This window comes from Coccinella septempunctata, chromosome 4, assembly GCF_907165205.1.
Source record: "Coccinella septempunctata chromosome 4, icCocSept1.1, whole genome shotgun sequence".
NCBI classification, from domain to species: Eukaryota; Metazoa; Arthropoda; class Insecta; order Coleoptera; family Coccinellidae; genus Coccinella; species Coccinella septempunctata.
The window spans coordinates 35,295,067-35,311,761 of NC_058192.1; the positions used below are offsets into that span (position 1 = coordinate 35,295,067).

Sequence of the window (16,695 nt, forward strand, 5' to 3'; positions counted from 1 at the left end):
TTTATTCTCTATGTTTCCGAATGTATTTCCTAATGTTCATTACGTAACAAGTGATGGTATGAAATTCAGTCAAATTGCTTTCGGAATCAGGTGCTGCAATATTTTATTATGTATCACATATCAAGTGATGGCATGCTTACATGTTGTGATCAAACAATTCGAAACTAGAAGAGCTTTACTTTACAGCAGTCTTGGAGAAAATTCATTTAAACGATTTTGTTAATTTGGGAGAAGAAAAGTTGTTCTACTCTACCCTGATCTATGAGTTGAGCTGGTAAATTTGAAACCCATACTAAGGGAGTTCTATAAAATTTTCCATCTACCAATTCTAGGTGGTGGCCTTCTAGAATTTGAAACTTTTTCAGTAGTGTACTGTATTCAACTAGTCTAACCTAATCTACAGGTTGATTCAAAAATCTGTACCTACACAGCTTTCTGGGGGTGATAGTACATTGAAAAAAAGGTATAGTTTGATGAATAAACTCATGGCCTAAAATGCATATTAGGAAAGATATATACTTCCAAAGTTGATAAAATTAAAAAGAATTCTCCGCATAACTTCTAAACGGTATATTCCACCAGATTGAAATTTCGTGCATAATTGTATTTCTTAAAATACATATTTTTTATTACATTTCTACATTTCTGATATTGTTATAACGGGTGTTTTTAGTGGGTGAATCGTGATTTTTTGCGACAACTTCTTTGGTTGTATTCGTTTTGATGAAAAAAATTGAAGCATTCTATGGAGCGAAGAAAATTACATGAAGAAGGTACCTACTCTTATCCAAATAAAAAAATTGAATCGTTTTCGAGATATTTGAGTTTATGTAGTCACATGATGTTGTCATGAACATTGTTGTAGTTGATTTCTCGTGTGGTTTTTCTGCTTATTTTTTGCTATTTTCAACTGGGATTTTAAGAAATGGAAGGTTATTCGTTCTCTGAACAAACTGATAAGCTTTTGACGCTTGGCGAGTGCTTCGGAAATGCAAATGCTGCTGTAAGTTTTATGCAGAGATGCTTATATCATCGACAAAATTCAGAACAGAATTGTTCATGGCCTGCTAAAATATCGTCATCGATGAATCTTGCGATGAATGAATCTGCTGACATCATGTGACTACAAGAACTCCAATATCTCGAAAACGGTCCGATTTTTTGTATTTGGAGAAGATAGGGTGACCAGACGTCCGTCATTGTGACGGACAGTCCGCCAATAGTCCAAGAAGTCCGTCATTGGAAAACGTCCGTCAAAATGTCCGTAAAAATCTTGAATTTAATCTTTGACTTAATAATCAATGATTTAATTCACTATTTTTCGTACCTTAGCCGGAGTGTAAACGTCCCTAGATAAATCTCATAGTGGACGTCTTGGCGTTAAAAAGTAGATACTGTGAGAATTTGAACTTTGTAGTCTTCTCAATAATATTTAAGATCGATAATAAAAAAGGTGCAAATTTGCAGAAGATCTTTCAAAAAAATTTCCATTCCTTAAAACAACAAAACTTGATACTGCAGTCTAATGAACGAAGTGTTCGGGCCAATTCAGCGTTACATTTAGAGGAAGAAGAGATATCATACGGTATATTTGAAGTGACGAATAGAAAAAATGGTTAATGCAGCAGTGTCTTCATCCCTGACCAAATATTTCAAACATTCAAATTTTGGGGATGTAGAAGCTCCTCTAGCAACGAATGAAGCTCTGCTCTCATTCCACAGTGAGATGCAAAACCATTGTATTAATATTATAATATTTTCGTTTTTATGTTGTGCTAAGCTTTTATCATTTCTCTGTTTTCAATAAATTATATTTTTCCTTACAATCACCATGGGGCTTAATGAACTGGAGCATATACAGGGTGAGTCTTTGACTCGTACGAATATTTTAGTAGTAGATTCTTGGGGTCAAAAGACACACTTTCTACACCTTCACAATTTTTTTTCGAATAGGCTCGGTTCAAAAGATACAGGGTGTTGAAAAACCATAAAAAAATTTTGTTCTATTGAAGAGTTTTATCGAATGAAATGAATTACATTCATTTGATTAATCTTTTTCGCACACAAGATATCACCCACGTCTTCCAGTTTTCTCATTATGACCATTACGTACCATACAAATACCGAAAATTCAAAAAACCCAACTCTTTGAACTGGGTACTTCGACCGAATGCAACAAGATCCACAGATGTGTAGTGTCACAGATTTAGCTAGTTATTCTGAGGGTAATTTTGTTTTTCAAAGGGTGGCACAGCTTATTATGAAACTTAAAATAGTCCTAATCGAAAGAAATTGAACAGGAAAGAAGTGTTTCGTTTGACCTCATGAATTTACTGTTGAAATATTTTTACGATTCAAAGAGTCACCCTGTATATATAAATATACAACATTCACCAGGTCCGGCCTTCATTGAACTGGGCATAATCTGGTCAGCCTTGGAGAAGAGTACCTTTTTCATGTTTTCATGCTTCTATTTTTTTCAACAAAACGAATACAACGAAAGAAGTCCCAAAAAAATCATGATTCACCCTCTAAGAATACCCTTTCCAACAATATCAGACAGAAATGTAGAAGTGTAATAAAAATGTATTTCAACAACATACATTTATGCACGAAATTTCAACCGTTTAACAGTTATGCGGAGAAATTAATTTTATCAATTTTGGAAGGATATATCTACCTCAATATGCATTTTGGGCCAGGAATTTAATTATCAGACTATAGGTACTTATTTTTCAATATACTATCACCCCCAGAAAGCTCGGTGCACATTTTTGACTTACCCTGTATATACCAAAACTGAGCGTCATTGGGAAATGACCATGGAGTTGTGAAAATGGACTATGTAAAACGCCATCTCATGGCACGTCCATCTTCGATTTGGTTTTTTCGTGGCTCACTAAATTTTACTGTCCGAGCTCCTTCATTTGATACCTTAATTGAAGCAGTTATGAGAAAAGACTGATCAAGTCACCATATACTGTGTTCAACTAACCGAGTCTTTTCATCACACGAAGATAATTGTACTGTCACCGAATCTGAAGATTTGCCACACGTTTCAGGCAATCGGTAGAAATCAAATGTAGTTGAAAAAGTGGTTGCAAATGTTGAGCGGACAGTCACGTATTTACAGAGCATGTGTAATAGAGGCTCGTTTTGAAAGTTATGTATAATGATATAGAGGGTGTTGTTTCGACACGGAGCCTACATAATTATTTTTTCGAAGCCGGACATGCGATGAGTAATTTTTGGAATTCGTTATCTCGGAAACTAATTGATTTGAAATAAGATAAGCTTAATCAATACCAATCAGAATTGTAACGAAAATTTAAATATTCAATAACAAAAAGGTGCCTGAGGCCGTTGAAGAAAGGAATTTTGTTTGGTTAGGACTTTAAAGTAAATAATTCATTCTCAATTTTTTTCATAGTAGGAGAAATTTCGTATCCTACTATTTTCTACTGAGTTTATTACTTCAGGACATGGGCAATCAACATCAAACAACTTTTTGAGGCAAGGTCTTGGAACTAGACATTGCATGCAAAAATTGATATAAAAGTTAAACAACAATGAGTATATTAAGTTTGATGTAACCAAAGCTTTCTCAAACTAATATATGGTAGAATGAACCGATATGTGAGCGATTCTGATCTTTCAACGTCTCAGGTGGGTTGGGTATCTGCCGTGCAAGGCCTTGGCACTCCACTCCTGAATACGCTCCTCTACAGAGCGCTGGGGAAGTTGGTACCCCGGTTCTGCAAGCTTTAATGCAGAGACTCCATCATCAGCTTCACGGATCGCTTTAAAGAGAGGTGAGTTGTTCTTCAGGAAGTGTTGTCTCAGATCACTGACAATTTTTGCATGAGCTTCCTCTAAGATTGTTAGTCCTCTTCCCCCCTGATGTCGTGAAAGATATAGTCTGATAGTAGAGGAGTGAGGATGGTGAACTCCATACTTAGTCAGCACGGATCTGATCTCTCTATCCAGTGCGCGGAGTTCAGTTGTTGACCAGGTGAGGACCCCAAAAGAGCAGGTCACACTCGGGATCGCCCAGATATTGATGGCAGTGAAGAGGGACTTTGAGTTCAGTTTCGCCTTCAGCAGTAGCGCAACCCTAGCCAGGAGCTCCTCTTTAAAGGACTGTTTCATATATATATATATATATATATATATATATATATATATATATATATATATATATATATATATATATATATATATATAAATATCAAAATTCACTCCAAACTATAATGATGTAATCTGACTAACGGGATTGTTGGAAATGAAAGGGCTGATTCTGAATACTACATTTATTCTTAGTCGACGTTTCGGATCTTTACAGATCCTTCATCAGGACTCTAAAAACAAAATTACGAAGTCACATTAACATTCATTGGTTGATTGAAATGGGCACACATTACCGAATAGTTGAGTTTCTCTGAAGCAGTTGGAAAGACGTACATCAAAAGGCACTCAAGAAGTTCTCCGAGATGAACAATGCATACACAACAATACTTAAATTTATCTTCAAAAAACTTTTTTTCCATCTAACAAACTCATCCATCAAACAATTTCCTTAGAAAAATAGGTTTTAACAATTCTAGATTTTTTTTGACATATCTGACATATCCAATTGAAACCATAGAACAAACACAAAATGACAAACTACACAGAAACAAATCATCCATTGGTCTCACCATGATTATACGACAAAATATAACTATAAATATTGCTTATCCCTTCAATGTCTCTTCTCGAATTCATTGTTTCTTTTAATTTTTTAATATGATACATTTCCAAAAATGTTCTCTTGTACAAATTCATCTCCACATCCAGTACCTCTGCTAGGTCCCATCCCATGACATGGTCTGTCTTTCGGCAATGTTCTGCAAGAGCACAAACCTTCTTTGGATTTTTTATATCACTCCTATGTTGAATAATTCTCTTCTTAAGTTGTTGTTTAGTTTGACCGATGTACTTTAGGTCACATCCTAGGCAGGGAATTTTATACACCACTCCTGTCATCTTTGTAGTTTCTACTTTATCCTTCACCTTTGAAAAAAGTTTTTTTATACCAAACTGATTTTTCACTGAAATCTTAATTCTTTCACTTCTTAAAATATTAATAATTCTTTCTTTGGAAATTAGGATGACTAATAGATTAGTAGATAACTTGGAGAGAGAGCTTTCGAGTCTGTGGCAAAGACTGGAGAGGTCTCTACCAGAACATATTTTGATTGACTTTAAAAGGAATCAAATGATTCGATATAACAGAGCTTTCAACAAAATTAAAATTAACAACTTGAATAAAATCAATAAATTAAAAGAAAAGTTTGTACAGGCAGCTAAGTGTCAACCACGGTGGTTCAAGAATGTTAGCACGGTCCAGATCCCAGAGAGAGTGTCAAGTTTTCTAGCGTTGGGCCCTAAGTTTGGCATAGATATTCCTAAATATGAGGTTCCCATTCAGAAACTCCTTGCAGATGTGGAGTATGTCATCCAGTGTAGAAAGGAGTCTGGTGAGGAGGAGAAGAATATTTTAAGATCTCTGTCTGCAAATGTGATAACTAACTACCTCAGAAGTTCAAAAACCGTAAGTAACCCTTTCCAGAAGGAATTTGTCAATTGTAAGAGGTTTTTAAAAGAACACCCAGAACTACTAGTTCTTCAATCTGACAAGGGTAATGTGACAGTTATGATAGATAAGGAACAATATTTGAGGTTAGCTTATGAGTTACTCAATGACGAACGCTATTATAAAGTACTGCAGAGAGATCCAACATTGACATTTCAGAATAAGTCCAATGATATAATTAAGAATTTAGTCCATAATAATTATATAACCCCAGAACAAGGAAAGAAACTTTACAATTATAACAGTGTGCCTGCTAGATTCTATGGCCTACCCAAGGTACATAAACCTACTCTCGCTTTGAGGCCCATAGTCTCCTGTATCAATACCCCGACGTCGGAACTTTCTTCTTTCATTGCATCAGTTCTTAGCCAAACAGTAGATTATGATAATGACAGATACCTGGTGAAAGATAGTTTTGAATTTGCTGCACAAATTAATAATACACAACTACCACAAGATTACGTACTGATTAGTCTTGATGTGACATCATTGTTTAGCAATATACCAGTAGATCTAGCGGTGGAGGCGATAGAGTATTATTGGGGTTTAATTGAACCACACACTTCAATTCCAAAAGAAAGATTTATCACCATAGTGAGATTTCTGTTTGGCTCTAATTATTTCATGTTTGATGGTAAAATTTTCAGCCAGATATTTGGGTCTCCAATGGGTTCACCAGCTATACCCATTATAGCCAAGTTGGTAATGGATTACTTACTGGATAAAATATTGCAGACCATCCCCTTTGAGATTCTATTAATTAAAAAATATGTTGATGACATTTTTTGTGCTGTACCTCATGACAAAACTAATATTGTGTTGGATATCTTCAACAGTCAAAGTGAATTTATTAAATTCACTCTGGAGGAGGAGACAGATAATGCTGTTCCTTTTTTAGACACCAGGGTTATAAGAACTGAAGAAAATATACTAAAGGTAGACTGGTACAGGAAAAGTATCAGTTCAGGGAGGTATATTAATTATCTGTCAAACCACCCAATTAAACAAAAGATAAATATGATCTTGGGCATGAAGAGAAGGATTCAAACTATATCTCACCCTTCTTTTTTGATGAAGAATTTAAAGATTTTGCATGAAATCTTACAACAAAATGGATACCCGAAGACCTTGACAAGCAGATTACTGTTCAATACGGTGGGTGTGGATGTTCTGGCTGAAGGTGGTGAGGTGATGGATGGTGGACCTAATGAATTGTCAAGGATTACTAATAATGACCAGATTTCTTTTACATCTTTACCTCAAATACCAGAAGTGACAAAAAGAATTATTAATATTTTAAGAAGTGAAAGAATTAAGATTTCAGTGAAAAATCAGTTTGGTATAAAAAAACTTTTTTCAAAGGTGAAGGATAAAGTAGAAACTACAAAGATGACAGGAGTGGTGTATAAAATTCCCTGCCTAGGATGTGACCTAAAGTACATCGGTCAAACTAAACAACAACTTAAGAAGAGAATTATTCAACATAGGAGTGATATAAAAAATCCAAAGAAGGTTTGTGCTCTTGCAGAACATTGCCGAAAGACAGACCATGTCATGGGATGGGACCTAGCAGAGGTACTGGATGTGGAGATGAATTTGTACAAGAGAACATTTTTGGAAATGTATCATATTAAAAAATTAAAAGAAACAATGAATTCGAGAAGAGACATTGAAGGGATAAGCAATATTTATAGTTATATTTTGTCGTATAATCATGGTGAGACCAATGGATGATTTGTTTCTGTGTAGTTTGTCATTTTGTGTTTGTTCTATGGTTTCAATTGGATATGTCAGATATGTCAAAAAAAATCTAGAATTGTTAAAACCTATTTTTCTAAGGAAATTGTTTGATGGATGAGTTTGTTAGATGGAAAAAAAGTTTTTTGAAGATAAATTTAAGTATTGTTGTGTATGCATTGTTCATCTCGGAGAACTTCTTGAGTGCCTTTTGATGTACGTCTTTCCAACTGCTTCAGAGAAACTCAACTATTCGGTAATGTGTGCCCATTTCAATCAACCAATGAATGTTAATGTGACTTCGTAATTTTGTTTTTAGAGTCCTGATGAAGGATCTGTAAAGATCCGAAACGTCGACTAAGAATAAATGTAGTATTCAGAATCAGCCCTTTCATTTCCAACAATCCCGTTAGTCAGATTACAACATATATATATATATATATATATATATATATATATATATATATATATATATATATATATATATATATATATATATATATATATATATATATATATATATCCTCCTATCATTATGGCTTCATGTAACATGCAAGGACCATTCATTGTGGCTTCAGGCGAATTATGACTTCAGTATATGTGAAGCCATAATGTAATTCACGTTTTCCGCTCAATGAAGCTACCGATTTGACTCTGGTTTACGTGATTCGAAGCACTGAGTGATTTGGAAGAACCTTGAATACAGATATCTGCTTCAATTGTAAAGATGACATCACTATTACGAAATGAAAATTTCTTCTCGTGAAGCCCTAATGGTCGGAGAATGGTGAATATTGTATATTTTAGTTTGAGACATTGCCACCGGGGGCGTGACTGTAATATACATGTCCTGTATATTGTAAACTACACCTTGTACTTTATGGACTCAGAGATGTGGCAACATCTCCTTCCCGTTTTTATCTATGGTGAATAGAGAGAATTCTCATCCAGCGGTTGAATTTCGAATATTTCTTGGGGATGCAGAATTCTTATTGCGCGTCAGAGTTAGGTACTCATCTTGTGGTCTTTCAAAGCTTCTATGAAGGAAAACGTCATATATGGATATTAATATTCTAATCAGTGATGAAAATTCGTGGTTCAATTTTTTATCAGTCAAACGCATATTCTAGTTGAATACTGAAGAATAACTGATATGTTAATTCAGCCCAAATGCTATCTCAAGCCGAAACCATGTGATAAGCCAAAATATAATGGCTTCCAGAAATTTTTTTAGGTGTTCTGATGATTCGAAGAAAATCAGGAACTTCTTTACATTAACTGAAAAAAAAATGAAATGCTTGAATTGCAAACTTATTTCCAAAATTAATAAAATTGTTTTTCGCTTCATATAAAAAAATTTAATCTGATGGAAAAAACAACTTTCCATAAAAAACAAAAAACCTCTTCTTTTCATTTCATAATGAACTTGCAGTTCAAATGTCGTCGAAGTTAGTAACACGACCTTCGAAATAAAAGAATTTTACCAACGACATAGAGCTCAGGAAGATATTCCTGAAAAATGTTGCAATGAAATGAGTTTAATATAACAAATACCTAGTTGGTTTAGTTGGTTTTGGTAAAACACAACTACATAATAATTTTCCCACATTTGATCCCGACCTCGAATGATATAAAATTATTTATTAGCATAGTAGTCTATCAGCATACTGCAAAAGTATTATCATTTGGTGGGTAAATATTGAAAAAATCCCAAATGAAGATTCAGTTTATTATTTAAACAATAATATGAAGTCAAGGATAACAGAACAAAAGTAGGTTATACATAGTGTTTGTTCATGAAAATTTCGAGTCAGTATAAAAACCAACATATTCTGAACCTTAGGAAGTCTTTATTTACAGCTCATGAGAATAAACGTTGAGATATCTTCACAAACTAGATTATCTGCTAAATTACATCAAAAGACTACGATTTGAAAATTTTTACAGTCGAATTTCAGTTAAGATTGTATCAATATTCTCTAAAAGCCCTTATTATAATTCGATATTCAATCTTAATCTTACTCTATATCAGTATTATTATTTGGTAATGAAAAATAGTAGGTAAAGCTAGGGTTTTTAGCGTATATGGAAAACTCGGTCAACCGGTTTCAACATCTCTTCACTTAATTTGATGAAAAATATTATGTTTGATCAATATTGATATTATTGATGATAATTGATAAGAATGAAGGCTTTTAGAGTAATGGAAAACTCTGTCATATTGGAACACTTGTGGCGTTTTTTCACTCCTGATGAGAGTCTTCAATTCTCATATTTTTTTTCGTGTTGAGTAATAATGAATAATGATTCTACTATGGCCTTAAATTTAGAGCCAGCTCGTCCAGCATGGAAGAAAATGACACTAAAAATAAAATACATACTGTGAGAGTTTGGCAAATCAAAAACGTTATGAGATTTTCTAAATTATTATTCTTTAAATGGTGGAAAATTTCATATTCTGCAAAAAACAGGCTTCTTCAAGGTTGATTCGTGTTTGACTGAGGTAGGAAGAATCACTTCACGATGTGGGAGCGAGACCGATGATGACACTATTATAAAATTCATTTAATATGTTTCATTTAGATAATAAGGTTTATAACAGATGTTCGAATTGTTTTCCTCAGCCGCAATGCAAGCTTGATATCTCCTTAAGAGGAATCTACACCGTTCTAGTGGTCAGTTCAAAAAGAGAAAATGAATATCTCACGTCAGAAACTGCTAATTTATATGAGGTATTCATTATAATTCAATTCAATCAGTTCGTCACCTACGAAATTTAGAAATTTTTTTATTCGTCAAACAGAAAAAAAAATTTTTTTTATTGAAGAACAAATATTCATTCATGTTATTAACTTTCCGATGTGGAATTATCTCTTCTATGAAATTCCACATGAAAAAATTTCTCCAAAAGTCTCGACATTGGCTACGATTCGTATCCTGGTGAAATTGAAAAAAGACGTTCGTCTTTTCGACGAAAGTGGAAACTATTGTAATATTCGTAACTTCTACTGATCGTTTAAATGTTCTGGAAAGACCCCACATTCTGGTAGTCTTTCCCCCTTTACGCCTTATATGGATGGCGAGGAATTCCCGTGGTATAAACTCCTCTATAAGATCGTGTTATCAAACGTTTGTTTCTTCCATTGTTAACAAATTCAGCTGCCTCCATTTATCTGTGCAGTAACTCAGATATTTTCGATTGGCTAAATAAACCTTTACTTTCTCCGCTCCAAAAAAGATAAATCTTGCAGATTTGAATCTGGTGAACGAGATAGTAACCAATCGCTAGAGTATACCTCATCAAGATACTTTCTAACTACCACTCGTGCAAGTTATGCGTGCTCAGGTAACCATATTTTTCCAATGTGGACTCATCTGTCCATAAATTTTTCTCTGCGAATCACGGATTTTCCTGATGCTGTTGTTCGACAAAAGCTACACTGGGTTGATGGTTCCGGGACAGCAAACATTTGTACTCGCGCGCGTACTCGAGTCTAATTTTATTGCGTCATTCTCAGTCTCGCTCCCACATCGTAAAATACTTCTTTCTGTTCAACTCAAACTACAATAAGCCCCAAAGAAGGCCTTGGGCACACAAGAATTATTTTCAAATAACTAAGAAAAATGTCTTGGAAACTATTTTTTGCAAAGAATCAAATCGTCCACTATTCAAGGAATGATCTAGTATTTTTTCAAGAAGAGTCAGATGGTCGATGAATCGTTCTCCCGGTTACAGCTTGCCGTCTACATCTGGGACACCCTGTATATATATTATAGTGCTTACTTTATTATGACTATCATTTTTAACAAAAACCGTCCAAAATTGAATAAACAACCCCTTCATAGTGGAAGCTATGCCAGAATTTGATCTCGTTGAATTTGCAGCCCTTGCAAAATTCTTTAGATACAATCAAACTTCAAATCACAAAAGCAACATGGATCCGAATAAGAAGAAGAAACCACATATAACACCTACCAACCGCACTAGCATTTGGAGATATCGATAATCGTTTGTGGATGAAAACAGTTGAAACAGATGATTCAAAGAAAAACGCCAGCCTAGCAAACCTTCCCTGACATTCTGATCTACCAAAAATAAATTTTCAGTGTGAAATTTCTAAAGAGAAAAAAAGAGACCTCCAACAAATGCTCATATATCTCGGGAATGAATACTGCTGATTTCATGAGAATCTTCTCACTGTTCCAAGAAACGCAGGGAATAAGCAGTTGATGTTGATATCCCAGGTTGAGAATATGAATAGCTATTCATGGTTAGGTACAGTTTTCCCATTCGACTTTCAGAATTTAGTTCACTCATTGAAACTTCTTTCTTATTATTCAGTATATTTTCTTATCGGACTGTTGACTGAGCATATTCTCGTTGTTTTAGTTAACATTGTTTCTCCAGGGACAGATGTCCCTGCAGTTAAAACAAATTTCCGATACTTCTTGTTGTGTTAATATTCATTACACAAATTTTGAGTATTAAGTCAACAGTAGTTTGAATCGTGACAGCATAGTAAACATGGCACGCAAAATTGAAAAATAGTAAATTTTCTTGTGCAGATAAAAATATTCACACGGTGCATGAATTTCTGGGTTCATGGGTTGAAGCTTGCATAGGTATATTATATTGCCATCACAATGAAAAAATTGATCAGATACGTTTCGGTATATTGAATTCTCACTGAAATAACCTAATGTGATTTGGTTGACAACGAGAGGTTATAATTGTTTCGATTCAATTCCATATACATCGAGTATTTCAGACATCTCACTTGGTAGACAGTTGAATAGAGTAGAAATTGGAAAAAGCAAGGAAAAAGGTCATCAGCAGTACCTACTAGCCACTAAATCTTCATAAACAAAAATGTGGGTTCATCAAGAGATCGAAATTTAAGTTATGCATAAGCGATCTTGAATAAAGAAAGTGTGAAATTTTTAGAGAGAACTGTATCGAAAGCATATGAAAATAAACAACAAACAGCAGCGATATCGGCACCAGTGGTTCGAAATTAAATAAATAAACTCAGTAAGTATTCAAAATAATACATTTCAATATTCAACTCATAATACTGAAAAACAAGGAATCAAAGATAGAACTCACTGACTATCGAAACGAGATAGCTGTTGCGATATATCAAAATCTATAATTGAAAAACAAAACTGTATAAAATTTTGTCAGTATTTTCTCTGAGCGTGCTAAGTAAAGGTATTTTCCACTAAATCTTTCAGACGAAACAGTCAAATTCCATGAGATGGGTCTTTCCTCTGATTGAACTCTCGTATACTAGTTGTAGGAAACTAACGGCCGTTTTCGATAAAACTATTTATCCATCGTTTCACTTACTGACGATTAGTAACCATTGGTAACAATTCTAAAAAATATCTACAGATAGATCATAGAAACGAAATCAGATGTAGGTATTGTCTATCTTCAGTAGCTGAAACAATGGATAAACGTTTATTGAAAACGGCCGTTAGAATATCGAGCACAAATAAAAAGCACACTTCATATTTCAAAAACTTATGGCTTTGAAAAAATCAGAACGAATTTTGGATGTGGAAAAATCATGAATATCCACAAAGAAATCTCTTTAATCTTGATTCTTCATAAAAACGCACTTTCGAGTTTTTACATACAGTGTTTTTCATATCCGGTACATTCATACATACGACACGAAAACTGTTAAAATGGACTCTTAAGAAAATAAATCAGCAGAAATATGCTTATCTCATACCGAAAATATTCCTACTAATTCAGAACTGAATTTAAACTCAGATTTTGTTTGCTTTTTATCGAAATCATTTATCTAGCAGCTTTTTCCACACTCCAGAATAGTTGCCTTATGCAAACTTTATAGGTATTTTAAGTAGATAATTTTTTCATAAAATGATCAGCACCGGCTTTCGAAAAAATATCAGTTGAATATTTCAGGTCGAGTAGTTTTCACAAAATTAATTATTCTGGATAACAAAGTAGAAAAAGTTCAAAAATTCGATTCTATATTCCAGTAACCATAGATTTTTATACTGAAGTACTAGAGGATTCTTTCTGGTCCATTTTTATAATGGATAAGATCGCGATCCTGACCAGATGGATAACGAACTCAACTAGACACGTGAATATTCAATTCGAACTGGAAACGAAGCTGTAAAATCTACCTCATAATTGTCGGAATAGCAATCTCTCTGGCAACGCTGTGGGGGAATTAAACGCCATTTACATGAGTCCGTAATGTTATCTTCTTGTACAAAAAGCGTATATTTGACGCCACAATGTTATGAACTTATACTGAAGCCATAACATACGCCAGATGTTGAAAATTCGTATATTCATTTTTCATCGTACGCTATTCTTCGTAGACAGGGAGTATAATTGGTCGTTTTGGTTGAATATACACGAATCAAAACCGACATAGGTCGTCTCTTTCTAGGTGACGCCATAATGGTTGGTCTATGGTCTGAAGCCATAATGTTCGGAGATGTAAATATATATATATATATATATATATATATATATATATATATATATATATATATATATATATATATATATATATATATATATATATATATATATATATATATATATATATATATATATATATATATATATATATATATATATATATATATATATATATATATATATATATATATATATATATATATATATGAAACAGTCCTTCAAAGAGGAGCTCCTGGCTAGGGTTGCGCTACTGCTGAAGGCGAAACGGAAGGTAGAATGGTCGCAATACAAGATCAAGTGATCCCAACAAGATCTTACATAAAAAATATATCAGGGAAGAATATACCAACTGACAAATGCCGAAAATGCCTATATGCGACCGAGTCTGTGCAGCACATCACCTCATCCTGTCCCGTGCTGGCACCAACGGACTACACACAACGTCACAACGCTATGGCAAGGGTTTATCACCAGGCAATCGCCAAAAAATGTGGCCTAATACAAAAACTAAAAAAACCCTTCGAATACCTACCAGCCAGTATTCTAGAGAATAACAACTACAAGCTCTACTGGGATACATTCATCGACACCGATAGGCCCATAAAACATAATAGACCAGATATGGTGCTCTTTAACAACAAAGAAAGATCAGTCCAAATTCTAGACGTGACAATCCCGGCCGATGACAATCTATACAAGGCATACGTTGAGAAGACGACAAAATATCAGGATCTGGCCTTCGAGTTGAAAACCATACACAGCCTTAAAACAACAACAATAATGCCGCTGATAATCTCGACCAACGGGTTGGTCGAAAAACATTTGGTGGAGAATACCCTCAAATTAGGATTAGATGGGGACCTCATCAGCACAGCACAGAAGGAGGTCATACTCGCGAATGTGAGAACGGTCAGGAAATTTCTCACAACAATCTGACATGCCTTGGCAAAACAGTTTGCCCGGCACTAGGAACTGCCAACCCTTGAAGGTGATTTAAAAAAAAAAAAAAAAAAAAAAAAAAAAAAATATATATATATATATATATATATATATATATAAAACAGTTCGCAATATTCATCAGTAAAAGACATATCAGGTGTAAACTTTCGCAAATCATCAATCGAGGTGTTTTAACAAAAGATATGGTTAGGTTTATGAGGGCACAGAATTTAGGTCTGACATATCGACCACAACTTAAATCATAGAGTCCGTTGTAATGTCATCTGGTCTTGGCAATTCGCTGTCACCGAATTATCATCGCATAATGACATTTGGTCTCAGCAATTCACTGTCACTGAATCACTACCGCATAATTATACTCTATGAGGCACAAGAAGTCATCAAGCACATTCAGTCTAATAACATAGGAAATGGTGGAAGCGTCACGTGATCTCACCCACCACAATAGAGTCCATTATGTTCTGTGTCCTTCTCATCTCACTCTCACTGAGTTGATCTAAATGAATTAAATATGAATATACATTGCTAATATTATTCACGTCCCTCCTGTAATTCATAGAATTTTCCTGGCGTTTAATATGGTACATCTCCATGAACTTTCTCTTATCCCCATTCGTCTCACTCTCCAGGACCTTCGCAGATGTAATCCATGAGGTGGTTTTTATTTCTAGTGTGGTCAGCTAGGGCGCACGCTTTATTAGGATTTTTTATATCGCTCTTATGCTGGGCGATCCTTCTTTTTAGCTGTTGGGATGTTTGTCCTATGTATACTTCCATGCACTCAGAACAGGGTATACTATATACTACGCCCATCATGTTTCCAACGTCCAATCTGTCCTTCTTACGGCTAAACAATTTTTCGATCTTGAATTCGTTTTTTGGTACTATCCTTAGGGTGCTGGTCTTCAAGAGGTTGATCAAATCGTAGCTCATGTTGTTGATCAATGGGATGGTGGCGAAAGTGAGCGATGCTGGGTTGTCAACAGTGTGTGGGTTGTCACCCATGCTCTGTGGTCTTGGAGTGAGAGCAGTGTTGAAAATCAACCTTGCTAACAAGCCCTTGGGGTAACCGTTCTCTACCATTAACTGAAACAGCATTTTCAGATTTTTTTCTTTCAGGGTGGGGTGGGTAACTCTCAATATGCGATCCTTCAAGCCCAATATCATATTTACTTTTTGTCTGTGGGAATGGTTTGAGAAATAGTTGAGGTATCTTCCCGATGAAGTTGGTTTTCTGTACCAATCCAAAATTATTCTATTTTCTGGGGTTCTCATAACCATTGTGTCCAAGAATGGAACACCTCCATTAGTTTCTTCTTCAAGTGTAAATTGGATGGACTGGTGCTGTTCATTAAACCTTTCAAGGGTGTAGGCTACTTGATCCTTAGGTACTGCGCATAAGAGGTCATCTACAAATCTTTTTATTAGGGGGATTTCAAAGGGGATGCCTGCGAGAATGCAATCCAAGAGAAAATCCATGATTATCTCAGCAATGGGTTGACTGAGATCAGACCCCATAGGAGAGCCAAGTATTTGCATGTAAAAATCGCCACCAAAAACGAAGTAGCAGGAGGAGAAAAGGAATCTGACAATTGTTGACATCTCACTTTCAAGCAAATTTCTGATTTATAAGATGGTTTTCTCTTCTTTTGTAGATTGGAAGTTAATAACAGCAATTTGGTGTCTGTCTCTATAAACAGGATTTATTTACATAAGTTTCAACAAAATGTTACATATATATATATATATATATATATATATATATATATATTTGAATGAAACATTTCCTCAGACGAGAAGTCTAAGTGAACATGTTTCATTTTTATGACTTCTCATTGACAGTTTTGTTTTTTTAGATTTTCCGTTTTATCACACTGTATTGAAATTAATT

The 16,695-nt window shown here is 34.6% G+C and overlaps 1 protein-coding gene and 1 long non-coding RNA gene across 2 annotated transcripts; both read right to left on the reverse strand.

Moving 5' to 3' along the window:
• Positions 1 to 4,295: 4,295 nt before the first annotated feature.
• On the reverse strand, positions 4,296 to 5,113 carry LOC123312089. The gene is made up of 2 exons (XR_006537571.1): positions 4,422 to 5,113; positions 4,296 to 4,358 (listed from the first exon to the last, which is right to left on the reverse strand). It is a non-coding gene; the product is annotated as an uncharacterized LOC123312089 (long non-coding RNA).
• A 10,309-nt stretch (positions 5,114 to 15,422) lies between these two features.
• On the reverse strand, positions 15,423 to 16,406 carry LOC123311673. Its single transcript, XM_044895742.1, has one exon. The coding sequence runs from the start codon at positions 16,404 to 16,406 to the stop codon at positions 15,423 to 15,425; it is 984 nt and encodes a 327-aa protein (XP_044751677.1).
• Positions 16,407 to 16,695: the final 289 nt, after the last annotated feature.

What these genes read in the sequence shown, in the direction of transcription:
- LOC123311673 (XM_044895742.1), bottom strand. Translation starts at nt 16,406, where the DNA reads ATGTCAACAATTGTCAGATTCCTTTTCTCCTCCTGCTACTTCGTTTTT.